This window comes from Sphaerodactylus townsendi, linkage group LG08 (genome assembly GCF_021028975.2).
Source record: "Sphaerodactylus townsendi isolate TG3544 linkage group LG08, MPM_Stown_v2.3, whole genome shotgun sequence".
NCBI lineage: Eukaryota > Metazoa > Chordata > Lepidosauria > Squamata > Sphaerodactylidae > Sphaerodactylus > Sphaerodactylus townsendi.
Window position 1 is genome coordinate 34187129 of NC_059432.1, and position 27743 is coordinate 34214871.

General features: G+C 42.1%; 1 protein-coding gene across 1 annotated transcript; it reads right to left on the bottom strand.

Moving 5' to 3' along the window:
- LOC125437977 (lysosomal acid lipase/cholesteryl ester hydrolase-like) lies at nucleotides 1-27201 on the bottom strand. Its single transcript, XM_048506090.1, has 10 exons — nucleotides 27160-27201; nucleotides 26031-26154; nucleotides 25169-25283; nucleotides 20794-20992; nucleotides 17654-17763; nucleotides 15328-15464; nucleotides 12483-12623; nucleotides 9797-9868; nucleotides 7370-7441; nucleotides 1-1033 (listed from the first exon to the last, which is right to left on the bottom strand). The coding sequence occupies exons 2-10, from the start codon at nucleotides 26145-26147 to the stop codon at nucleotides 800-802; spliced, it is 1197 nt and encodes a 398-aa protein (XP_048362047.1). The 5' UTR covers nucleotides 26148-26154; nucleotides 27160-27201; the 3' UTR covers nucleotides 1-799.
- Nucleotides 27202-27743: the final 542 nt, after the last annotated feature.

The window sequence follows — 27743 nt, forward strand, 5'->3', positions numbered from 1 at the left end:
TTACACTTACATAGCTTTATTTTTCAACAACAGAGAATGCAATCCTGAAACATTCAGATTTCTAAGAAAACCTCAGATTTCAAATCATACTGCTGTTCCATGTGAACTATAATATAATACAATGATAAAAGAAGATTTTGCATTTATACCCCACCTTTCTCTCCTGCAAGGAGTCTCAAAGTGGCTTACAAACTCCTTCCTTCCCAACAACAGACAGTGAGGTAAGTGGGGCTGAGAAAGTTGTGAAATTAGCCCAAGGTCACCCAGCAGGGAAATAAATTCAGTTCACCAGATAAGAGTCATGAAGAGGAGTGGGGAAATTAGACAGAAGAAGCAATCCAAATATGTACTGTTCCCAGACCATACATTTATTGAATGCCAGCAAAGCTACAAAAGCATTCCTATACCAATTACAAAGCAAACCATTTTCAAGAAGAAAATTTGGTGGAATTGTTTCAGTAATCTCCATTTGAATGCATCCAATGATATCAAGAAATTAGCCCTTGGTATGATTATGGATATTTTGTGGACTGTACATATCCTCAGTTGCATGCATTCATTAAAGCAATGGAGTGGTATAATGGATAGTTTGAAAATAAAAACATTGAGCAAGAATGAATGAAAAGTTAGATGGTTTAGCAAATAGCAAATACCAAAAAAATATATATCAAGCTTAGTAAAAGGCACGTACATGTGCTCAGTTGCATCAGAACTCGATGTAGTGATGTTATAGACACTATATCATATTAATGTCTTCTTTTATGTGCTGATTGGTCAAGATCCAGGAACCACTCTAGGATTATGCATATCTCTTCATTGTCTCAATGAGTTTCACATACATGCGCTCAGGGGCGTCAAGTCCCCAGATGAAGTCTAGATGTTGCCATTCAGGAATATGATTTTCAGAAATGAGATTACTAATTTTAGAGCGTAACAAATCTACATCTTTTGAATTAATGAATAAGTCATTTCCACCAGTCCATAATACAATTGGTATTTTTATATCTTCTATCTTGTACACAGGAGGAGTTGTCTATGGAATTAAAAAGATGGTTTAAAATTGCTATTTCTGTAGATGTATAATAGCATGAGAACATTTTTATTCTAATGTTTAGAGCTGATTCAGAATTATAAAAAGAGAGAAAATAATATTTGTATTTTCAAGGCTCCAAAGAAATGCAAAAATATGCTCCTAATTTTCCATTGCCCAAGAAAATGGTGACGTATAATGTCCCCTTGAGACCCAATTAATTGAATATATGAATAGATGCTATATTTGCACTTGTTCTTGTCATTTACTCTGCATGACAAAGGGCAAAATGAAACAAAAGTAAAAGCATAAAGAGTGGATGAATAAATAAAAAAAAAAGTCAAGATTACCACAAACGATGCTCAAATGTGACAGACAAAAAACAAAGTGCTTTAGATGTCAGCAGAAATCCCAAATGCCCTATGTGCATTAACCTAATATTGTAGTATCTTGCATGATTTCTGGCTTGGACACAGTGAACAAATCAGAGTTCACAAATGTCACCAACCCACTGAAGCTCCCTGTTCCTCCCAAATGCTATTTTTGAATGCTGGGGATGTGGGTAAACAGTGACGTAGACCCCATGTGATGGGGGGCATGATGCCCCAGGAAGAGAAGCGGCGAAGGCATGGCTGGGCCATCAAGGGGGTGTGGCAGGGGCATGATGGGGGCATGGCAGGGGGGGCATGGGCGAGCAATGCTGCGGCAGGGGCGCAGGGCGTGCATGTGCCCCGGGCATAGTTTCCCCTTGCTCCGCCTCTGGGGGTGGGGCTCAGGAATGGCATAGGAGGTGACACGGAGGGGGAAGGCTGCAACTGAAGTGAAGAAACCATAAGAAATTGCCTTTCACTTTTCTTGAAAACTGTACAACTAGTCCAAAATTTGGCAGCCGGGTTATTATGGGGGCTGAGCATAAAGAGGTTAAATCATAAAGATCTATACTGTTTCTTTCTAAGTACAAATCAACCAGTGGATGTTACCTTTAAGGCCTTAAGTGGGTTGGGGGATGAAATACTTAAAGGAATGCCTCTTTCTCTACTGTTCATCCTGACAGATAAGGTTCTCCTAATCAGCTCTGGTTTCTGCGCCCATGAAGCAAATGGCAACTAGAGACAGTGCTTTTTCATTGGTGGCACTTTTCCTTTGGAATGCCCTTCTCTTGGAGGCAGATCTATCTATTGATCCATCGATCCATCGATCCATTCATTAAATTTATACCCCACCCATCCTTGAAGGGCTCAAGGTGACAGTACAACAGATAAAACATAAAACAGTTAAAATAGCAATAAATATTTAAAATGCAACAATACAACACATTCAGCAATATCATTCACGATGACGACTTAACCCCTACTATCCCCCGGGAGGCCAATACTAATAAATGTTAGCCTGGCTGGCCCCTAGAAAATACTCAGTGGAAGAGTTCCATCTTGCAGGCCCTGCAGAAAGAACTCAGATGCCGCAGGGCCCTGATCTCTCTCTCGAGCCCATTCCACCATGTGGGAGCCAGGACTGAAAAGGCCCTGGCTCTTGTCGAGGCCAGCTGGGTATTCTTTGGGCTGGGGATGACCAGTAGGTTCTCCTCTGAATAATGGAGGGACCTGATTGGGCAATATGGGGATATCTAGTGCCTACCTTACTGTTTTAGGTACCAAGCTGAAACATTTCCCTTTACCCAGGATTTTACCTGAAGGGTCCCATATTTTTTGTTCTTGTTTTTATGGCCTGCTACTAAATTAGGAAAAATACAAAATAGAAATACAACCAAACAAATATTTTCTTCTGTTTTTATGTTAACAGTGAGGCGTTTTTTTGTTTTTGTTCTGCTGCTTGTGGGTTTTAACATTAATAATTTTAAATGTGTTTCTACGAAAAGTATTATTATATCTCATTCTAAATATGGCCAAATATGAGGGTTCAAAGTTCACACACAGGGTCATGTACACAGGAGGTTTCTTTAAAAAAACACCAAATCTCAGTAAACTCCCAGGTTTATAGAAAAACCTGAAGAGTGAATAAAATAGTGACAGGGGATTTACAAATCGCCAAGATGAAAAAAAGATATTCATACTGCAAGAAGCATAATAATGCAGCTGATTGAATTTAAAAGGATGATAATGCAACAAAAAGAACATCTATGAGGACAAGTTAAAATATGTATGGTGAGATGATGATAGCAAGAATTGTAAAGGAAAAATGTTGGAAATATAAAGAAGTGGATGGTACTTTTTACCATATGTGATAGAAATGTAGAAAGACAAAAAGCTGATAAAAAATACATGCTGAAAGTTAGAAAATTTTAAAAATTGGATTTGCTACGGATGCCAAGAGTATGTTGTTAGATATTTTGCCAAAAATATTTCAAGCATTTCAGAAGAACTGTTTTGATATACAAGAATTACTGCTAGAGTTATACTTACAGCAAAATTAAAAGCAGAAAAATGTCTATTTCGAGAGGATTGGGAAACTAATCTAGCTGAATATGCAGTAATGACAAAATTACTGAACTTTCAGCATTCCTGTATAAATAAAAAGCATATCATGGATAATGGTCCTTTAAAAATGAGTTGAAAAGGAGGTTGATGAAATGATGTACATACATACATTATGCGGCTGGCCTCCACTAGGGCCAGGACTTTTACGGCCCTGGGCCCTGCCTGATGAAACGCTCTCCCTCCACCTATCCGGGCCCTGTGGGATCTTGGTGAGTTCCACAGGGCCTGTAAGACTGAACTGTTCCACTGGGCCTTTGGAGAAGCTGGCCACTGATGGTGCCCCCTCTCTCCCTCTTTTAACTTCTGCGGCCCTTATTACATCTATGGGCCTCCCTGTCTCCCTCTCGAGAGGGGCTTTTTAGATCATCTGGACGCTATATTTTGTATGCTGTGTTTTAAATGGTTTTAATTATTTAATGTTTAGAGCCCTAGTTATATTGTATTTAGATTTAGATTTATGAGGGTGCTCTATTTGTTAAGTTATGTTATGTTGTTTATGTTGTACACCGACCAGAGCCCTTTGGGGGTGGGCAGTATAAAAGTTTTAATAATAACAACAACAACAAACAAACAACAACAACAAACAACTCCACATAATAGGTCATATTGAAAGGGGTCCAAAATATTTAAACATATTATGAATAGATTATAATATATTATGTGAAAAATTAAATTTTGGAGAAATATCTTTAGGAATTTATAATATTGTTAGTTCTTCTTATCTCTTTTATTATGTTATAATCCATCATATAGTACTGTTTAATATCATTATCAGGTATATCAGATTTAGCATAGAATATTTAATTATTGTTATTAGACTATTACGATAATCATTATTGCATCTCCGTTATCATTTTATTTATTGTTTTTAATGGCTACTATCACCTATAACGGCTAATATCACCTAGGAAGCCAGCTAGGGAAGCAGTAGGCCCGTTAGATGACGAAGGAACGAAAGGTGTGCTAAAAGATGATAGGGAGATTGCAGAGAAGCAGAATGAATTCTTTGCATCTGTCTTCACCCAAGAGGAGGTAAGGAAAATTCCTGCACCTGAACCCAGCTTCTTAGGAGGCGAATCCAAGGAACTAGTGAAGATAGTGGTAGACAAGGAAGACGTTCTGGCAGCCATTGATAAACTAAATGCCACCAAGTCCCCTGGCCCAGATTGCATTCACCCAAGAGTTCTTAAAGAGTTCATTCAAGCATGAAATTGCTGATCTTCTCACTTTAATATACAACTTATTACTGAAATCAGCCTCCATCCCTGAAGATTGGAAGATTGCCAATGTTACACCAATCTTTAAGAAAGGATCTAAGGGGGATCCAGGAAATTACAGGCCAGTCAGTTTGACATCTGTTTCTGGTAAATTAGTAGAATCTATCATTAAAGATAAAATTATAAAACATGTAGAAAAGCAAGACCTGCTGAGGAAGAGTCAGCATGGCTTTTGCAGAGGCAAGTCCTGTCTTACAAACTTACTAGAGTTCTTTGAGGATATAAACAGACATGTGGATAAGGGGGAACCAGTGGACATTGTCTACTTGGATTTCCAAAAGGCTTTTGACAAAGTTCCTCACCAGAGACTATTGAGAAAACTCAGCAATCAAGGAATAAGAGGGGAAGTCCTCCTATGGATTAAAAACTGGTTGAGAAACAGGAAGCAAATGGTTGGTGAAAATGGGAAGTTCTCACAATGGAGAGATGTAAGGAGTGGTGTCCCCCAAGGATCCGTTTTGGGACCAGTGCTCTTTAACCTATTCATAAATGACCTGGAAGTTGGGGTAGGTAGCATGTGCAGCACTTCCCCTCCCTGTGCATGGCTCTCGGCCTTCCCTCCCTCCCTTTCCTGGGGTTTTTCCTCCCCAGAGATGTCTTTTTCCAATCGGCCCGAGGGGCCAAGAAATAGTTTAGCCCACAGGGCGCCTGATGTTGGAGGCAGCCCGACCCTGTTTTCCCAGCTTTCCCTTCCCAACCCTATGCGTGCCAGCCAAGGTCCTGCTGCAGTTGCCTCACTGTCAGCTGGACCCTGCCCACCAAGCTGCGGCACTCTTGCCCAGTTGCCTCACTGGGCTCCCGCTAGCTTCCCGGCTTGAGCTGTTTCTAGCCTCCCCACCCGGCTCAGCCCTCTCACGCCTTTGCTCCTTTCACTGTCACCCAGAATCCCCCTCCCGTCACCCGGCTGCAGCGGCAGCTGCCGAGCCTCAGAATTCCCCTCCTTAAATCCTCTTCTGGCTCTCAAAAGTCTCCCTCTCCCCAGCTGGAGTGACTCTGAGCCGCGCTGAATGGGCTCAGCTGTGCCCCGGGCGCGACCGAGTCCATGGCCCTGCGCAGTTTCCCTGCGCGCTGCCATCCCCTTGCACGGTTTCCCCGTCATTCCTCCGCCGCGTTCCCGCCGCGCCCGGCCGTCTGCTCCTCCCGGGGACACATTGAAACTGCGACCGATCGCCTGGCCGGATGATTCTCCTGGGGTCGCGTCGACCCTTTGTCCGGCTGGCGCAGTTTCCTCCAGCTCGCCCGCACGCCCAAGTCCGGGTGCGGGCGTGGCCAGAGTCCCTGCCGCCGGAGCCCCGCCCGCGCCCAGACAGCATGGTAGCCAAGTTTGCAGATGATACCAAGTTTACAGATGATAGGGTGGTGAGAACCACAAAGGATTGTGAAGAGCTCCAAGCAGACCTTTATAAATTAGGTGAGTGGGCTAAGAAATGGCAAATGCAGTTCAATGTAGCAAAATGTAAAGTGATGCACATAGGGGCAAAAAATCCAAACTTCACGCTACAGGGGTCAGTGCTATCAGTAACAGACCAGGAAAGGGATTTGGGCGTCTTAGTTGATAGTTCCAAGGGAATGTCAACTCAGTGCATGGCAGCTCTGAAAAAGGCAAACTCTATACTGGGGATAATTAGGAAAGGAATTAATAAGAAAACTGCAAAGATTGTCATGCCCTTATATAAAGCAGCGGTGAGATTGCACTTGGAGTACTGTGTTCAGTTCCGGTTGCCACATCTCAAAAAGGATATCAAAGAGATAGAAAAAGTGCAGATAAGGGCAACGAGGATGAGTAAAGGATTGGAGCACCTTCCTTATGAGAGGCTGCAGCATTTGGGACTCTTTAGTTTGGAGAGGAAACATATGAGGGGGGATATGATTGAAGTCTATAAAATTCTGCATGGGGTAGAAAATGTTGACAGAGAAATTTTTCTCTCTCACAATATTAAAATCAAGGGGCATGCATTGAAAATGCTGGGGGGTAGAATTAGGACTAATAAAAGGAAACATTTCTTCACATAACATATGATTGGTGTTTGGAATATAAGGAGGTGGTAATGGCTACTAACCAGAATAGCATTAAAAGGGGCTTGGATAGATTTATGGAGGAGAACTCGATCTATGGCTAGCAATCTTGATCCATACTGATCTGAGATTGCAAATGCCTTAGCAGACCAGGTGCTCGGGAGCAACAGCAGCAGAAGGCCATTGCTTTCACATCCTGCATGTGAGCTCTCAAAGGCATCTGGTGGGCCACTGCAAGTAGCAGAGTGTTGGACTACATGGACTCTGGTCTGATCCAGCAGGCTTATTCTTATGTTCTTATTGTTTATTGCTAATTAGATTATGATGTGTAATATTATATGTGCAATAATTTTTTCTTTTTCTTAGTTGATATAATTGTGATTGTTGTTTTGCTCTTTTCACTTTTCTGGCCTGTTTATATCATAAAAATAAAAAATGCAATTTTTAAAAGAAAAGAAGGGAGTGGAAAAAGGAGAAGGGGAGAAATCAGGGAGGTTTCAGGGGAAAGTGAGAGAACTTCCCCATGAAGTTCTCATGGGCTGCTGCCCTACCTGATTATACTTCTGCATATTCTTTTCCTGGGAGCCATAGTCATATGCCATGAAGTCTTTTGTCAAGATCATCTATAATTAGATAATACATATTTATATACATACAGTTATATGCACATACACATGTATAGTCACATACAAAATTACAAGCAGGATCTGGGAGTTCAAAGTGTGAAGGCCTACTCTGCCATGAAAGTGGTGATTGACCTTGGGCCAGTCATTGTCTCTCATATTGGCCTACCTCACAGGGTTACTATTGTGTGGGTAAAGTGGAGAATTGGAGAATGAGGTAAGATGCTTTCCACCCCACTTCCCCCCTCCCATGGGGAGAAAACTAAGGTATAAATAGCTGAACAAACAAATATATAACACATTAGTGCTTCACACACATTATCTCTACAATCTTAACACAGCTTTACAAGACCATAAATAAGGGACTGCAACTATTAAAATCAGTGGTTCTCAAACTGTGGCATGTGACCCATAAGTGGCTCATGACATCCTCATGGATGGAGTGTGGCATTGACAGGGAGAAAGGGAAAGAATAGATGGTTCTGGGAAGCTCAATTGCAAATTTGAGTTTGCCTCAGCATAATGTACAAAATTGCAACATAACAAAGTCCATTGGTAAGAGATGCCATATATTTATCACCTAGGGATATCCCAAGCAAGGGCCTCCCAGACTTATCTAGGAGCAGCACTGAGTGAGTCTTGCTCCCCTTGGAGTGCCTCCACCATGTCCCAAACCATGCTGACTCAGGTGTTATTCCTGTACTTACCTTCAGGTGACTCCTCAAGCCCCTGTCCTTCCTCAGTTTGGTAGGCTGCACCCCTCTGGCAGCCAAATCTTTCATGGCCCCATGTCCTGTGGACTTAAATCTCTCAGAAGCAATGGCAAGTGCTGGAAAGGGTGAGATGTGTCCTCCAAGACTTACAGAGGGATGGTGTCAGGAGACTGTCAGTAGCCCACAGTCAAAGCAGAGCAACAGGGCAGGAGCACCTCATGAAAAGCCCCACTGGGCATCAAGGAGACATTTTTCCCAGTCAAAGCAGAGCATGAGATGTCCCATTATTGCAAGTGATGTGTCAGATAATAGTTTAGACCTATCGCTCTTTCAGTTGTGAAATTTTCTGCTTAAAATTAATAAGTTAAGAAGCAAAGAGAAGATAAGTGATGTGAACTTCTTTTGTTTTATGTTAGGGAGGCGAAGTTAGTGTATATAATGGCTAGGTACATGGCCCTGGTAGAAAAGGGTAAGGGAGATATGAGATCCACATTGCTTTATGGGGATGCCATCACACACAAACTTGCACATGAGACTGAATGAGACATAGTCTAGCCCTTCAAACTGAGATTATGTATCATGTATGTAATGCATCATCCATGTAAATGTGATGACATTTTATTAAGAATTGGTTTCAAAAGTCCTAAACAAAAAAGTGCAAACCATCATTGCCATCCTTAAAAACAATGAAAATGTGAACAAAAATGCATGACTAGAATATATTTTGCATGCACTCTGATCCTAGTCATTTCAAACAAATGAGCTGAAACAAAAATACAGACATTCCTTTGTATACTGGCTCCATCTACTTAAATAAACTGAAGTTTTTGTGGGTGGGAGAATTCCATTTGATAGATACTAGAGCTTTTGCCCCAATAACAAATAGCTGAATTGGGATGTCATAAATCAAGCTATAATGGTCTTGCTAATATCAGTTCCAGAGAGTTGGCCATGTTAGTCTGCAGCAGCCAAAACTACAAACCATCTAGTGGTTTACAGCCTCATCAAAAGGGGAGGAGAATCTGCCGCTGGAGGTGGTGCAGGGCCGCACCAGCTGATTTGCCCTTCTTAGGACACTTGCCCTGGCAGAGGTGTGGATCTGCTGGTGGGTGTCCACTGCTGCCCGCCATGGCTCTTGAACACAACGCAGTGTTGTGCCAACATTCCAGCCACATGTGGTGGCATAGTGGCAGTGGTCCAGAGGCATGGCTGGGGAAGGAGCCAATGCTAGTTGGCTTCCATCTGGCCATTGCTGCTGCTGGGCTGGTGTCCGGGGCTTTGGACTTCAGTGGCATAAGTCCCTTAAATGCAGTGGGGGTTCTCCAGTGATGAGAAGGCTTTTTTGTGCTTTTTGCTTCCCCATGTCACTAGAAAAGCCCCTTGGGAGTGGTGGGGCAGAGGGGCAATGGCACCACATCCGGGAGTGCAGCCCTTTGGATGGGTCTATAACAAATTTATCATCACATACGTTTTTGTAAAACAGAAACCATTTATCAAATCTGATGGTGGCACAAGACTGTTTTCATACTGGCATAGATGTCCAACAGATTCCTTGTGCATTAATTTCAGGATATAAAAATGATCTGCATAGTGAAAGTAATTCAATAATTGACAGGTAATTACATTTGATAATTCTGTTTACCTGGCACCAGTGAAGAAAGTTCTGTAAAGATGTTCCAGCAGGGGAACGGGCTACATACATCGCTAGTCGGTCCTGCAGTCAAATAATTGTTAATCATATTAAATCAGAACATCTCTTGAGGAGTTACTTAATTGAACAGTGTCTTGCTGGTAGCTATACTAGCTAGCTATTCCTTATACTAAGTTTCTTTAAAAAAATGTAGTATCAGTAGAAATGCTTGTAGGAAAGAAGAGAGCTTCCATAGCTACATAAGAGTGCTAGTTTTAAGCTCAACAACCAAGGTGGTACTCCCGTGGACGTGTCCCATTGAGCAACAACTTCAATGTATTTGTTGGAAATATATACATATATGGAGCACAAAAAAACAAACCATGGCCTCAGAAGCTCTGCTTTACATTAAGGTAAGGTCTGTTTCATTGTTTTTATTGGTTTGCTAGAATTTCATTTCATTTGCTAACAATGCTGCTGGCTTTCTGTTCACACTCCCCCTTTGGGAGGTTTTTTTTAAACAGAGGTTGGATGAACATATGTAGGGAGTGCTTCCTTTGATTGTGTGGCCCTGCATTGCAGGGTGATGGACTTGATGGCCCTTGGAGTCTCTTCCAACTTTATGATTCTGTGTGACATTGTTAAAGGAATATGAGCTGCAAGTACCCCAAATCCAGAAGGGAGAAAAAAAGTGCTCCCCCCAGTTCCAGCCTAGCTCCTAAAAGGCATCCAGCTAAGCCCACGTGTCTACAGTATTCAGTGGCAAAGCGCAACCTGACTCTTGGGCTTTGAATCGTATGGCAATAAGTTTAACTTTGGCCCCTTAGCCCACTTCCATGCAATCAGAAGCTCCTCCAGCTGTACATGTGTGCATACACATGTGCATTTGGGCAAACATACAATCCTCTGTGTGGCTGCTGCTTTTCTTTGCACTATTTTTCTAAATTAAAGGTTTGAACTTCGATTCTGTTTTCTGCCTGTTTATTTCTGAGAATCATTCCATTCCCGTAGCAAAGTGCTACTCCAAAGTTGGGACCTCGGTTTACACAGGCAGTGGTCCCTCAATATAATTTCACCTTGGAATACATGTGTACATGTTTGACACACTCTAAAAGTTAAAGGTTATACATGTGTACAGTGTTTGGGTAACAGCTTCTAATGATTAGAAAGAGGGTGAGGGTTACAAAATTTGTCCAGTTAAAAGTCAGGAATTCAGTGAAACAGCCAGGCAGAAAGTGAAGGGAGGGAAAGACTGGCAGTCCTTAGCTCAGAGTGAAAAGAAAGAGGCTTTCCTTGCCCTGCTACCCATTCCCTCCCATTTGCTGTGATTTCAACTAGCTATAAACATAGGGCCTTTCCCCACTCCCTTCCATCCCCCCTATGCAGCGCGCTGCTCTCAGCGCGCGGCATCCCAGGCGTGCGCCCAGGCGTCCCCACGACCCTGCGCTCTGTGCGTGGTCGTCAAAAGGCGCCGTTCGGAAGAGCGCCTGGGATGCCGCGCGCTAAGGGGGCGCGACAGTGGCAGCGTCGGGGCGGCTGCGCTGTGGCCGCCCCTGCCGTGGGGAGGGAGGAGGAACCCCGCGCTACTCTCCTCGAGTAGCGCGGGGCTTAAGGGAAGTGGGGAAAGGGCCATACTGAGGTTTTGCTAGCAGCCCAATAATGTCAGCAAGTTTAAGATAACATTCAGGGGTCCCCTTGCAAATGGGGAAGGCTGCAGCCAGCATTCGGACAATTTATGATATTTATGAACAAATGCTGATCCATTACGCATGTAGACTAATGAGGATTTGTGCAAGAAATGGTAGTTTGACAGTTCAGTCCAGAGCTGAAGCAGATGGGGATGGTACTGCTCGAGTGTCACTCCACCTGCTCCATGGGGCTTTTCTGCAGAGTGGGAAAAGGTTTTAGTTTTTAAATTTTTTAAAGTTTGTAAAAACCTTCCTCATAGGGGAGAATAGAGGGCCTTTCCCCACTTACCTTAAGCCCTGCGCTACTTGAGGAGAGTAGCACGGGGTCCCCTGGCACTCCCCACATCAGGGGCAGCAACAGCGCAGCCGCCCTGACGATGCCGCTGTCGCACCCCCTCAGTGCGTGGCATCCCAGGCGCTCTTCTTAACGGCGCCTTTTGATGACCCCGTGCCTGGGATGCCGCATGCTGAGAGCAGTGTGCAGCATAGGGGGGATCGAAGAGAGTGGGGAAAGGCCCAGAGATATGCTGTGAAATTGCTGCGTACCTCTGCTGACGTACAGAGGCCGATAAGGGTGTGTAGCCAGACTAAGGTTGGCTCCGCCCCTGGAACACCCCTGGAACACCAGCACAGCTGGTGGCGGTGTGCAAGTGCCAGTGTGAGGCCAGGCATAGTGGCTGTGCATTGTGGGGGCCAGAGCGATTGGGTGTTGGCAGATTTGTTCCTCCGCTGGCATAAGTGCCCCGGAGATGGCATTTACACCAGCTCAAGCCCACACCACATCCAGAGGGGGATTTGGGGCCCCCTCTGGACTGCACAGCCATGGCATTTCTTTCTGCTTTTTTATTGTAATCTTTGGATCCAAGCCATTATTTTTGAAACAACCTTTACTTTTGGTGTTTGTTACACTTTTAGTAGGTCCTAAAAACTCCTTTTATCTCAGTCTCATGATCCCAAACCTACAAAGTGTTGACTTGGTTTAGTGTTATAAAGAGAAGAATACAACTTACCATGTTCATGTTGGGGATATTATATCCACATATAAAAGCCAAAATATTAGCACAGAATCTAGGCTGGTAAGTACATAATTTAGCTAATAATTTTTTCAGATTGGCTGGAAACAGTAGGACTTGTTTTGTGCCAAGTATAACCTGAAAGATATTGTAATTTCAACTAGTTAATACTGAAGACACATCAAATAATCAGGCAATGTTGTATGTATCCTGTTCTGCCTCTCTCCCCGGCATTTATTGGATAAGAAACTGATTAGAAAATACCAGAACTCTGCATTCTGCTCAGCATCTGCTCAGTGGCTGCGTTTCACTTGAAGAAGGGAAGGAAGGAAGTCATTGATGTACACACGACACATTATGGTGGAAACTGCATAGGTGAGCTGCACATTTCAAAAAGGCAATGAGCAGATGAGGGGAGAGAAGGAGACCATAGCAGGAAATCCTCAGGAGCCTGCACATAGTTGGGAAAGCAGAGAAACAACTGGGAATAGTGAAGTTATGCTCAGCTGTCTGCTGTTGGACGGCTGCAGCAGGAAAAGCCTTGGGAAGGGCAAGAGAAGATGGCACTCAGCCAGCAATGGGGCTTACTCAGAAAAGGTGAACCAGGCACAGGCCTGCAGATTGAGTTCTAAGAGGCAGCAGGGCTGAGAAGGCCTGGGAGAGGAGCATAGTACAAAGGCTAAGGAGGACAACATGGGAAGTGGTGCCCAGGTTTAAAGGATCAGCTCCAGGTGTGAGGCCACAGAACTTTGTCATAGACACCCAGAATGCACTATACATTATGTCTCCATCTCCTTGCATGTTCATTGGTGGCAACTGAAAGAGGTAGGAGTAGATAGCAAAAGGACGGGTGGTTGTATATGGTTCCTGCTACTAATGTTCATGTTCTGCTAACATTCTTAAGACTAGCATCTGTTTGGGTGAGACATGGCTGTGCTTTTGGAGCAGCTGGGGTCTCCCAAGGTGGTGGCAGTTTGATGTAATGAGACATGTGAGTTTTGGGGCTTTCAGCACCAACCAGTCCCTCTGCCTTCTCTGTGACAGTCACAGTTCAGAGGTTTGAAACATTTCATTTTCACCATGCAAGGCTCTTTGCTGATTCCTTAACAGATACTGATAACTGTGCTAGACACAGTAAGGAAGAATAAAAACTGAAATGAATTGATGTAGAGTTTGAGTGTTCAAGGTTTAATAGTCATTATCATTTGTTTTAAAAAAAATAACTTCTTCCATAGGATCCCAGAACCAGGGAAGGATGGAAGAAAATGTTATGATACCACTCTCAGGTGTCTTAAGGAGAATTTATTGGCCTGTAAAACACAGAATATTCCTCATTTCTCTCTGAAATATGGAAGGGGGATCCCTTTTGCAAAATCTGTACTCCTTGAGAATTCTATTACAATAGAATCGGGGGAGAGGCTGCAGGTAAGAAAGAAACATATTTCATTGCCCGTAGAACAGAGAACTTTTCCCCCATTTGGCAAAAAACTGGGGAAAAAAGATCTAACTGGGTAATGGGTGCAGTCCTTGATAACTACATCTCAGTTGTGTTTTTATCTGTATTGAGGGAGGTTATATTTGGAAATGTGTTTCTCTTTGAAACCAAGCAATAACTAAATTTATTCATCTGAGCATGATTAGTGGAAACATTCACAAAAGACAGATCTACAAAGATTTTTCCCCAATTTTATTTATTTTTAAAAATAAATTTTATTTATTTTTAAAAAATCTTTCTTTCCACCCGATCAGAGTCCACATTTTTTCCTTCTTACAGTGATTAAAAGATCACATTTTGTCCATTGATTATGGGCAGCCCACTCCAGAGGAGAAGGACTGAATTGCACTTTGGTGCTGGTGCACCCCTTTGCTGCCATGGGTGCCACCCTGCTGGTGCAAGGGGCAAATGCACCAATGGAGGGGGGACTAACTAGGGCAGCAGGGCAGCAGTGGCACCCTACCCAGAAGCCACCATTTGCTCCTAGGCCCACCAGCACAAAAAAAGTTGCACTGGTGTGGCTGGGGAGCTCCAAGGGTGGGCTGGGGGGAGGATGCGACTTCAGTAAGTTTCCTTCTAGCCTTCGCTCACTGGAATGGTAGCACAGGGTGTTTGTACAATAGAGCCCAAAGGAGAGCTTGTTGGCAGCAGGAAGGATTTTTTTTCTGCCTCACTGTGCTGTCAAGAAGCCCCCCTGCAGGCAGTGGGGTAGTGCCAAAGCAGTGTTGCAGCCCACCACTGCAAGCTCTGAATTGGGCTGTAATAAAAGTACTTCCCTAATCTGAAGCAGAGCACTGGATTTGTCATGGAATTAGCTGACCATGTAATAACCAAGAAGGCATATGAGATAATTGTTGTGAAGTGGATCCAACCATCCTCCAAATGGCTTTTTTCCAGCCTGGAGAATCTTCCTTCAGGTTTTGTAGCTCATTCATTAGAAAAAGAGCAATTAAGTTGGAGGACATCTACCTAGGTTGGAGGAAGAATTCAGACTTCACTCAGTGGAGTGGTAAGACATAGATTGGATTCGCCCCTCTGAATCAGTAGCAATATTTTTTAGCCTATCAATAAGTGGTGATATATTTTAAGTTGTCTGTCTGTGTGCGAGTGACAGGATGGAGCAGTTCTGAGTGCAGCTTAAAGGTTTTATAGTATTTGATACATAGACACATATAATCCAAAATTTCTATGGATAGGGTGTTACAAAATTAAGACTATAGAGCTTTGCATAGCAAAGTTATTAATTCCAGTGGAACTTTCTTCCAAACAAATGTGAATAGGACTGGTCTATGCATCTGTTAGTTGTCATTTTGGTAGGGTTCAACACTATTGAAGTCCAGCACTTACTTCAAGCACTCCTTTAGAAATGTATGCAAAATTTGCAACAGGTGTTGTCAGATGGGGAATTGCAGTTGGAGGTCCCAAGGCAAAAAATAATTTGATTCTTTCAGCCAGTTGGGGCCTAGTAGAGAATGCTACGAAACCTTAAAAAAAGAAAAAACACACACACACACACATCCTGAGCCAGCAAATTATATAATTATTTCACTGTCTATTTAAAGTAAAATTTATTGTACATAACTATCAATTTAGGTAAAACAAATGGGTAATAACAGAAATATCTATACTATACTAGTACAAATAAGATATTAAAATGTAATAAAACAAGTTAAAACCATTCAGCCTGAAAATGTAAATGGTTACTCTCTTCAATACCATGTCTGATTCTGACATTCAGACAACAAAAATCTGATTTTTCTCAACATCTGAATATAAGTTTATGCCAGACTAGCAATAAAGCTTGTTGTGCAAAAAAAATACAACATGCTCCAGAAAACTGTTGCTGACTATTCCTGTCATAGTTCCTGACAGCAGTCGGTGGGCCCCACCTCTTTAATGTTCTGCAATGCACTTGTGTCAGCGCAGCCTATCCCCTTTACTTGCATGCCTGCTCAGCTATTTAAAAATCAAGTCATCGTCAAAATGCTTTTTATATAGATAAGATAATATTCCCACCAAAAACTTAGCCCTCAGATCAGTATACAATGGACATAATAGAATACAGTGTGGTAAATCCTCCAATACATATTAATTGATCCCTTGACCTTTGAGAACAATACCCAGACAATATTGCTGTTGTCATGGATTGTAAATGTAATGATGTAAAGGTTACTGAGATTATAATTTGTGATATTAACCAAATAGGAGGTTCAAAAGTGTTCTTAATTAATTTATACCATGGTCCTGCTTTAGATTTTAAAATTAAAGATCAATAGATATGCATCAGAATTGAATACCCAGTTTCTAAGATGGGAGTTATCAGCAAAAGTTCCTAACAGATTATTGGGGATGAAGTATCGCAACAGGATACTATTAAGAAATCCGAGACACTTCACATCTTTTGATAGGAAAAGACTGAAAGATTGTTAACTAAACAAATTAGATCTAGCAGCTTTATTTCTCATCCAGGAAGGGCTGGAATGTGTCTTAGAAATTGGTTTTGGATTACTTCAGGACTAGATAAAGTATCCTCATTTCATCCCTATATTTCAAATTCATAGAGAAGGTGTGGGACAACCTTGCATTTAAATAATTTCAAAACTGTGTCTATAAGATATCCTTTTTTTGAGTGGTAAAAGCTCAAGATCGACCCTTAGTGCAGATGATCTACTACATTTGTTAATGTTTTCCTCTTATTCTCATTATCTATATAGTAAAATCAATTCATTAGCAGAAAGCACAAAGCTAATCTTTACTGCTATATTCTTATTAGCTGTGATCCAGCAGCAGTAGGATTATAATTTTATTTTGATTTTAGTTGGGCAGGGGAATGTTTAAAATTTTGGAGAACACAGACTTCACTGGACCACAAGGAAAGACATTAGTTCTCTGAAAACATATGCAAAAAACATATACACATTACTATCAGTGATGTTGTTACTATACAATAGTTACAATAGCTAAATGTAATCTCCTGTGCAAGAACCAGGTCATTACTAATACATGGGGTGATATCAAAACACAATTTTTATTACCCTATTTTGCCTTCCCCAGCAATTAAAACAACTGTGTGTCAATACATGTGGTCTGGGAGAAGGCAGGGATGGTATTTGAATACCAATGTGTCAGGCCTGTGTCATTCTAGGCCTGGCAGTTTACACGTCCACACTCCAGCTGCAAATGGCCCAGCCATTATCATCGCTCCAGGCTACGGAGACCTCCCCCTGTTTGCAAAGTAACTAGTTCAATAGAGCTTAGCAGTTCATCCTTATCTGCCTTGCTAAAGGAATGAACTCTCTGTCCCACACAATGCCGCTGTTCCCACTGTCCTTTCACATGCTATTATGGGATTGCGAGGGTGGGGAGGATTTATGGGTTGAACTAAACTGTAAAGAATATACCAGCGGTCAGAGAGCCAAACCCCCAGTTTCGGCTATCTGAGCCTGGGCTGACACAGTTCCAATAAGCTCTTGAAATCTTCCTGAGTCTTGTTGATGACTGGAGTAACAGACCCCCTTACACAATGAAATATTTTCAGTTCTCACAACATTTCCCTGTACCTGGAAAAACTGATAAGATCTGTCTCAATTTCTTTTTGCCCACATATTTTTTGGACACATTTTCACATTGCATCATGTTGCTCTTGCAAAACGTCCTGAATTCTATAACATACCACTTGTAGAACCTTCAGAATGACCGACATAATAAAGCTGTTCTTGCCTCGTTTCATTCAGTATGTAGTATATTACTGCTGGAAGGTCATAGTATCCCATCTCATGAAAACTATAAAGATAGGCACACAAAAAACAATGAATTAAAAAATGTTAATTGCTCTATCCTTTCCTTCTCGGGGTTTCTTTCTGTAGCATATGGCTCCTTCTTTTGAGGCAAAATACTCAGGCATTACTTTTCAGTCTTCCTTGTCATGGTAGGCACAATTAAATTCCACTTTTATGTTTGCCATGCACTTACGGAGCTATCATAACATTTTCAGTACTCAAGGAAAGCACCTTGTTGCCCTAGCCCCCAAGGCTTTCTTTGGTAAGGTAGTTCCCCAATTACTGTATAGGGTTAAGATCTGGGGAGGGAACCAAAACATGTTGGATCAACTGGATATCATACAGAATACCTTTGTGAGGAAAATTTTAGGACTCCCTCAGGGTACCCCAGCAGCCCAGCTAATAATTGAAGCAGGTCTGCCTTCAGTTTCCATGAAGGGTCACCTAAAGCTCTAGTGATTTTACCTCAAATTGGCTTGAGTTCCTAATACACTGCTGGCCTCATGTGGATATCTGAAGAAAAACTATAGGTCTTCTCCTGTTCTACAAATTTATGATTTACCTCCCCTTGAGATTATTAAAACCTGGGATCATAATAATATTTGTGAAAGGGCACATCATAAGGAAACATGCCAGTACATTTGGTTTCTAAAAATTCAAAATTGTCAAGATGGTATTTTTGCTTTAAGCCAGTTTAAAAATTCTCATGGTATTTATCTGAGCTTGCCTTCCATCCTTAGGCCTCTTGCACTGACAGATAAACTCCTGAGTTGATGGATAAACTAGATACCACAGCAGCTCAGATGGAACTATCTATTATCTGAATAAGGCAGTATTCTAGCTACTCCAACCTCCTATTATCTGTGACATATTAGCAGCTTACCAAAGAGGTTATATAAGGGGCAAGTGCAGTGAAATGTGTTTTACTTTGGATGTTTGGACTGTACAAAAGCTTAACGTTGATATCTATCAGGATATGGAAAAATATTACCTGGACATATTAAAGCCACAACAAGAATTTGCTGAATGCTACAGCAGGAAACTGATGAAGGTCACTAAGTGCATCACCATCCAGGTGCGGCATGAGATGACCTGATCTTTGATTAGATGAGACATGTATATAGGTGTATGATAGGATAAGGACAGTGTAGTAGGTTACGTTGGTAGTCCATGTAGAGTGTATATTGGTGAATAGAGTTTTTGTACAGCATGTCTTTGTGTGCATCAAGATAAAGCCTTCCTGACTTGGAACAAACATCGCTGTGGTGTGTTTCTTCACCTACTGCCAACTCCTGACACTTCTCCTGGGTTCAAGTCGGTAGCTGTCTGCTGACATATACCTGTTATTTTGCCAGAACAGAAGGTATAAGTCTGTGACACCTGGTATGTCTTTGTGTGTGTTAAGTGCTGTCAAGTTGCTTCTGACTCATGTTGATCCTATGAATCAATGTCCTTCAAAATGTCCTATCATTAACAACCTTGCTCAGGTCATGCAAACTGAGGGCTATTGAAGTCATGCCTGCGAGGTCACAAGGAAGAGACGAGACACGGAGATATCATCTGGTGGAGAGAGCCAGCAGCAGGAAGCGCGGGATTCCGTGAACATGGCAACTCTGCCGTGTGCTAGGCTCTGCCTCCTTTATTGGGGTTTCTTACACACACACACAGAGGGGGGGGGGGGGAGCAATGTGGAAACAGGACCCGGGAGGCAGGAGAGCGGGAGAGTGGGAGATCATCATGTGATGCATGATCTCATAGGGCTGCTACGTGCAGGTGGAAGCGTCCGTGTCTGGGTCTAATCCACACCTGGGGGCAAGAGCCCCTTTGTCCCTTTGTCTGGGACACCTGGTGATCATGAGTCAGGCATCTCATGACCTGTGACTCACGGGGGACTGGGGGGTGGGGGAGCGTGTGCGCCCAGAAGGCCGTAGCTGGCACCGGCATTCCAAGCGCTCTTTCTACGGTTCTGCTGGGTTCGCGGGCTCACCCCTACAGGCTATGGCTTCCTTTATAAAGTCAACCCATCTCATGGCACCAGGTGAAAAAAAGATTAATCTTCCTATTTGCTTACTGAGATGCCCTCCTGGCTAGTTTAAGCCTAAAACCTCACACAGCAAGTAACTTGATACCATACAACCAAATTCAGATTGCTTTTTATAGCATTTTATCAGTATGCACAAAGCACATCAATAATACAACAGGAGAAAAGGTACAAATGGCCTGAAGGAATTGAGGTCTATAATTAAATCTACTGGCAAAAAGCACTGCAAAAATTAAAAAATTAAAAAATGAAACAATGGGAGAATCCTAAGCCAGCTGTTCTGTATGAAAATAAGACAAAGTAATATGGAACATGACACTCCAAACAGAAATTCAGATGAAGAGGCTCATAGATTACCAAATGAGTTTATAGGAGAGAGAATCGTACAAGGATATTATATAGTTTTGGTCCCACCATTTCACCAAGGAACTTAGGGAAGCATACATCATTCTTTCTTCCCTGTTTTAGCCTCACAAGAATTCAGTGAGGTAAGTTATGCTGAGAGGGTGTGATTGGCAATCATCCAATAAGCTTCACAACAAGTTTTCTCAGAACCTAGCCTAGCACTTTAACCATTACACTGCAGTGGCTCTGGAAGTCACACAACACAGCAAACTTGCTTCATCTAAGCAGGTCTATCTCTAGTTCATATCTAGATGGCAGATCTGGGAAGCCTAGGTTCAACTTCCTGTGTTCTATGACAGAAGAAAAGTAGGCTATCAATATTGTAAAATAAAAGTGCCTGAACAGATATAGTATGGAAAGGTAAGGCAGGGAAGGGGACAGGTGTACCTTGAACTTGCCTGTTCCTTCTGTTGTAAATATTATTTCCGCCCTCCACTTGATACATGAATGTGGATGATACATGACTGAAAAAATGGATTCCTTCATCATGTTTAGTTTGACTGATGAATGAATCAGTGAGACCCTTTCATAGGTTTGATGCATGAAGTTCGAATCTATTTACAGTAATTTTAAAAACTATTTTCTTACCTGAACTCCCAGAATTTTTGCTCAGTTGGCTCAAGCGTCTTGTGACGTAAAGACCAGGCATTCCCTCTACTGTTTCCCAGCCAAACATCATAGCCAGCGTCTGCTAATATGAAACCAAAGCTGTTGTTGGGTGAGTTTGAAATCCAGTGGGTAGCATCTCCAAGCACAGCATGTTGCAAAAACACAACAGGCTTTGGACCTGTAGGACAAGTATGTATTTAAAATCTTTGTTACATTATCAGTTGATGAACATATGAAGCTACTTTCTCATACTTCAAGCCATAGGTCTGTCCAGGTCAATCTTGTCTTCACTGACTACCAGCTCTTCTTTGAAGTCTCAGGTAGAGATTTTCTACATCACCAGCCACCTGATTATGTTAACTGGAGATGTTTGGGGATGAATCTGAGATTTTCTACATTCAAAGCAGATCCTGGCCTACTGAGCTATGCCCATGCCCTAGCTCAGCACATCAATGAAAGTGCTTGAGGCACTTGGCAGTAAAAATTGCAGCAATGCAGACTGCCCTATAAACAATAATAAAATACCAGATGTCTATCAGCAGAGTTTAAAGTGGAGTCACTCTGGTAAGATGAGAAGTCTATAGTAGTCTTCTTGCACTCACTGCAGCCAAAGTCGTACGTAGGGAAAATGGAGCCCGGTGTTTTCTGAGTTTTATGCCCCCACCTGCCCACCCCCCCGATGACCCAAGGCCACCCTCCCCCACTATGACCAAGGAACAGTTTTTTTGCACCATGTCATCTCAAAGTCACCATCACATTATAGAACATACCCAACTCACAAATCTGAACACACCCAGGGTTCCCTAGTTTAAACAACATTGAAAATGATGCTGTTTTTTTTGGGGGGGGGTCACCCTGAAACAGCATCACTTTAAATGTTTATTTAATCTAGGGAGCCTAGATTCTCCCTTTAAAGCCATGTGGAAGGGGGGTGATATAAAGGGAGAATCTGGGGAAAATTGGAGGGTACCTGTCAGGGGGGCAATGTTTTAGTTAGCAGTACCAAAATTTCAGGCTACTTTCAGGAAACTCTCCTGATGATACCACCCAGGTTTGGTGAAGTTTGGTTTAGGGACTCCAAAGTTATGGACCTTCAAAAGGGTAGCCCCATCTACTATTAGCTCCCGTTGAAAACAATGGGGGATGGGGAACCACCTTTGGTGGTTCATAACTTTGGATGCCCTGAACCAAACTTCACCAAACCTGGCTGGTATCAGCAAGAGACTGTCCTGATGATACCACCCAGGTTTAGTGAAGTTTGGTTGAGGGGGTCCAAAGTTATGGACCCTCAAAAGGGTAGCCCCATCTACTATTAGCTCCCATTGAAAACAATGAGGAATGGGGGCACCCCCTTTGGGGGTCCATAACTTTGGACCCCCTGAACCAAACTTCACCAAACCTGGCTGGTATCATCAGGAGTGTCGTCTGAGGGTAGCCTGAAATTTTGGTGCTGCTAGACTAAAAACTACGCCCCCTGCCGGCTGACAAAGTAAAAACACACAAAAAGTTTTAAAATATATTTTCGATTTTGGCACCCCCTGCAGGCTTGCGCCCGGTGCATCGCGTGCGCCCCCCCTTCCCCAGGTAGCTTCACCTCTGACTGCAACCTTCTGCCACTCTGGGAAAAGAATACTCTCTACTCAAGATGTTCTTTCCATAGGAAGGCTTTTACTTTAGCAGTTGCAAGGTTACACAAGTCTATTCTATACAAGACTTTATAACTATTCAGAACTCTTCAGCAAGAACAAAGTTCAACACACAGAGAACTTAACTCAGTCTCTATCTCAACTCAGCATATACAATGCATACATTAGGGATACTTTTCCCCGCCCAGGCAATAGCCTCTCATTGGTCTAGAACAGTGGTGGTGAACCTATGGCACAAGTGCCAGAGGTGGCACTCAGAGCCCTCTCTGTGGGCACGTGCAAACAGAGTCACCCCCACCCCCTGACACACATCTAGGCTGGCCTGGGCCGCTGGGCTTGATTATTAGCATTAAACCTAGTTTTGGGGAAGCAGTGTAGGTAACCCTGTTAAGCGCTGTTAAACCCCACTGATTTTCATGCAAAGAACTAAAGCATGATCCTTTACCTGGGAGTAAGCTCAGTTGCTGGCAATGGGGCTTGCTTCGGAGTAAACCGTCCTAGGGTCGTGATTCGCCCACTGGAAGAGTTGTATGGTTGCTTCAAAGCAAAGACACCAACTACCACCAAGCTTACTCCCAAGTAACGCATGCCTCAGAGCCAACTGTTTTTTTTAAACTAGAACCTCAGTATTCAGTTTAAATTGCCGTGTTGGCACTTTGTGATAAATGTGGGTTTGGGGTTGCAATTTGGGCACTCTGTCTCAAAAAGGTTTGCTATCACTGGTCTAGAATCACAGTTGAACTCACCAATCATGTTAAAGGTCAATGGTTGCCACCTCTTGCCCCTAGATTGACTGTCTCCGTCCTCTGGGTTTTGCAAACCTCTGCTAACTCAGAAGATGACCTCTTTGTGAACTTTTCACTCTTTTTTATATATCATGACAATGTTGACATGTGACATTTTTAAAAAGCAACAGTTTGACAAGAGTAATTAGACCAATGAAAAGCAATTGACTCAAAACCAAGCTATAACCCACCAAAAGCAAAGAATAAAGAAAACAAACAGTTTTACATACACAGTTTGAAGTTTGGTGAAATAAAAAGTCTTAGCCTAGCTCTGGGGTGTGGGGGAGGGGAGGCAATTATAGCACCAGAAGCAGAAAATTATTTGTTTGTCAGTGACCACATCAAAGCATGCAGTTTATCCCTTAATTATATTATACTCATTAGCTTTTTTAAAAGATTCTCGCAAGGGCAGATGACAATGGCATTGCTCATACTTGTTATGTTTGCATAATCAAGGTGTGGAGAGAGAGGGGGGCAGAATCATGTCCACTGCCTTCACCCTTCATTGCCAAGTATTAAAGGATTACAGAGCCGATAAACACAGACTCTGTACATGAGATCTTTTCTGTAAGATCAAATGTAGGACACAGATTGTGCAGAGAAAACCTGCACAGTTTTCTTCAGATTTTAAGACATAGAACTGGATCCTATGACCTTCCCCTTGAACACCCCTAAAATCATCCAATGATCCTCATGATATGTCAGGTGGCACAATGAGCTTTAGTGAGAAGAAACTGGGTGAAATAACTTCCTTCTCTTTCTCCTGCTCCTCAAGTGAAAGAAATACAATGGACTACGTTTTCTGAGTTTGGCAAGATGATGGTGTATTTTGTCTGAGATTCCATGGAATCTCAGCAAAGGATTTTTGAGTCACAGCAGCTTAAAATATATAAGTATTTAAACTAAAACATGCTACTTTAAAATTGGGTTCAAACACCTCAGGCCCACTCTGCATAGGCCAATAAACACAGGTTTAGAATGAAAAAAAAATGGGGGGGGGGCCTTCGCTCAGATCCTGCCCCTAAAACGAATCTGCCCATGTTATTTCCCCAAAACCAGGTTTTTTGAGAATCACACTAGTTGTGAGCTTTTTGAAAACTCCCAGGTTGCAGCCACTTGTGAGCAAATGGCTGGGAAGGGGCGCTTTATTCACCTCTGTTTTCCTTTTTAAAAAATGTCATGGCTTACAACTGCATAGCCACACAGGTCCATTTGGTATCGTGAGATGTCAACATGGCTTTGGGGGTTCATTAGTGCATGCCTGTGTAACTATGCATCGGTGGGAAGTAAATTTTAAAAAGAGACGCGTCTGTGCAAAGGCGTTAAAGCAACCTAGATTGTTCCGTGGGCTCCAATCGCAGCCTGCACAAATGCATGTGAATGCGAAAATGGTTTACTTTATCCTGACTACAATCCACTCTACATTTGCTGTGCAGAAATGGCCTCAGTGCAGGTTTTGTTTTGCAAAGTGTTTAACACTGTTCCTGGCTCACTGAAAACAGAAATTGTGATGTTCCCTTTTTGCTTGCAAATCAGGGAGAGGGTAATTGCTCAAGTTCCTGTTTTTAGGTTCACACAACAGAAATGAGTGTGCTAAAAAATCCATTTATCAGCAAGAAGATACAGGGATCAGAACAACTGGATCAGGATAAGGGAGCTCAGGAAGCTAACATTTCTGAATAATAATCAGAGACCCAACCCATGAGGCTAAAACCAACACACACAAATACCCAAGGAGAGAAGAGACTGTCCCACTGTAAACAATAAATACACTACAGAATTTACAGGGGAATTGGAGTTCAAACTTAAAATGGTAGAATTCTGCCCTGAATGCTGCAAGGAAGCTAATTTGATGAGATTATTCACTTTTAAAAAAAATTGAACTTTGTTGTTTTAGAAATTTAATCATTAACAATGTCCTACTTTTGTCTTCATTGTATTTTCTTGGACGTATTCTATAAACTGTAAGGATATATTTATCTTCGGTCTCAACATGATGCTCCTCACTTGAATAACCATGATAATTGATAAGTTCGCTCTGTAAGAAGAAGGGGAAAAAAATCTGCTTTGCACCTATATCAATAAATCCATTTGGAGGAAAGAAATTAATCTCAAAGCAGGTTTAGAACTAAGGAGGTTGTATCAGTGCAATCCCAAGAACACTACTTACTATTTACAGTAACCCCTCTTCAATATATCTGAGGAGCATTCTAAATACACCTGTTTAGGATTGTTCCTTGTATGCTACTTTCTGTGGCATCTCAGATAGGGTTGCCATCCTCCAGGTGGGGTATGGAGATCTTCCATAATTCTAATTGATCTCCAGACTGCAGAGATTAGTTCCCCTGGAGAAAATGGCAACTCCAGAGGGTAGATCCATTAAACCCCACGGAGGTCCCTTTTTTCCCCTCCCCAAACCCTGCCCTCCTCAGGCTCCAGTTCCCAATTCTCTAGGAATCTCCCAGCCTGGAGATGGCAAGTTGGCAACTCCGTCTTATTGAAATGCTATCATTTGCCTGGATATCTACACCACATGCCATCCTATAGTCTGTCAGGATATGATGGCTTTGGGGAGTATACTTGATTATACATTATACAGAGGGAAAGATTAATTAAATATTAGTATAGCATCTACCTTGGGTAAGCATTTTTCCTCAGCCTTATATGGAATTAACAATATCTGCACTATCTTTAGGTTGGGCACTAATATTTCCATTTCACCCGCCTTACTTTTTGGCCCGGGAAGGCAAAATTAATGTTGGTAAAAAGTGTGTATCTAACTTACAATATTTAAAAAGTACTCAGAATCCGCTGTATATTTCTCCAAACGATCTTCTGAAATGAACTCTTCTGAACTGAAAGTTCCTTGAAATAAACATGCTATGATAATAAAGAACCACATTTTGAACCTGCTTGGGAAGAAACGTATATTAATAAAATGGAACATTTGTCATTTCTACTTTATATAGGTGAGAAGCCAAAATACTTGGCCCCCTGCCAGCAGCAAAGCATACACAACATGAAAATATGAAGATGCTTTAAACTGATTCACAATGTTAGTCCTTCTAGCCCATCATTGTCTATAATAAGCAACTGGGAAACTTTTAGTAGGTAATAAAAAGAACTGAATTTGCATACAATGCATTTGGTGAAAGTTAACTTCACCATTGGTTGGAGGAAACATCTAATCATAAAGGGGTATCTGTTTTGTTCTTTTGTGGCTCCTCTGTAACTCAAGATTCCTACAACCAATGCTGAAGTCCCACCAACTAATGATGGCCATGAAAAAAACAAAGATCTTGCGATTACTCATGACCCATTTGTAAATCCTGGGGAAAGCATGACCAACTTGCTCGTTAACCTTAAACCAGCAAGTAATAATTTAAAAAGCCTTTCAGTTTGAAGATTGACAAACATAGAGATACAACCAGTAGTGGGATTCAGCAGGTTCGCACCACTTTGGCAGAACCGGTTGTTAAAATGGTGCTTTTAAACAACTAGTTGTTAAATGATTTGAATCCCACCATCAGAACCGATTGTTAAATGATTTGAATCCCACCACTGGATACAACCATTCAAAGGATATTAACTCTATTGTTTTCTAACACAGCATTGTACTGGTCTAAGCTGGCTCATTCACATCACAAAAAAAGATGTAAAATCATACACAACTTCCATGTCCCATACTATGATATCCGCCACAGATGCAGGTGAAACGTCAGGAGAAAATGCTACTAGAACACAACCATACAGCCCGGAAACCACACAACACCTCAAATACATTTTCTTTACTAACCCTCTTTAGTAATCTCAACAATCTCCTTGTGTATCACAAAACTTACCCCAAAGCTTGTACACTTGCTACCTTTAGAACACCTGGTAACTGAGGGAGTGGGTGATAGTTTAAAACATACCTGGTGGATCTCAAAAATCGCAGGAGACTGCATGGATACCTGAGTTGGTTTTTTAAAAGCCTGCCATGCATACAATTACAACAATGGGGGCGGAGCTCTGGAGAAAGCTTGAGATACTTTTTTTATACAGTCAATTAATTGTTTGTTACCAAGCTTTTGACCTCATTCCCTGACCTGGATAGCCCCAGACTAGCCTGATTTCATCAGTTCTCAGAAACTAAGCAAGGACAGCCCTGGCAAGTATTTGGATGGAAGACCTCAAAGGTCATGATGCCAGAGGCAGGCAATGGCAAGTATTTGGATGGGAATATCACGGTCATTGTGCAGAGGCAGGCAACAGCAAACTACCTCTTAATTTCTCTTGCCTTGAAAGTCCTTTGGGATTACCATAAGTCAACTGTGAGTGGATGGGAAAAAATGACCTCGTATACTTTCTTCCAACTAATCTTTGTTAACTGAGTGAAAAGGTTTTAATGGAATTTTAGCCAATTATTGTTCAACTGCTATATTCAAAGAGCAGGGGGGAAAAGGCTGTATATAAAGATATTGCAAGGCATATACAGTGGAACCTCAGTTTTCGTTGG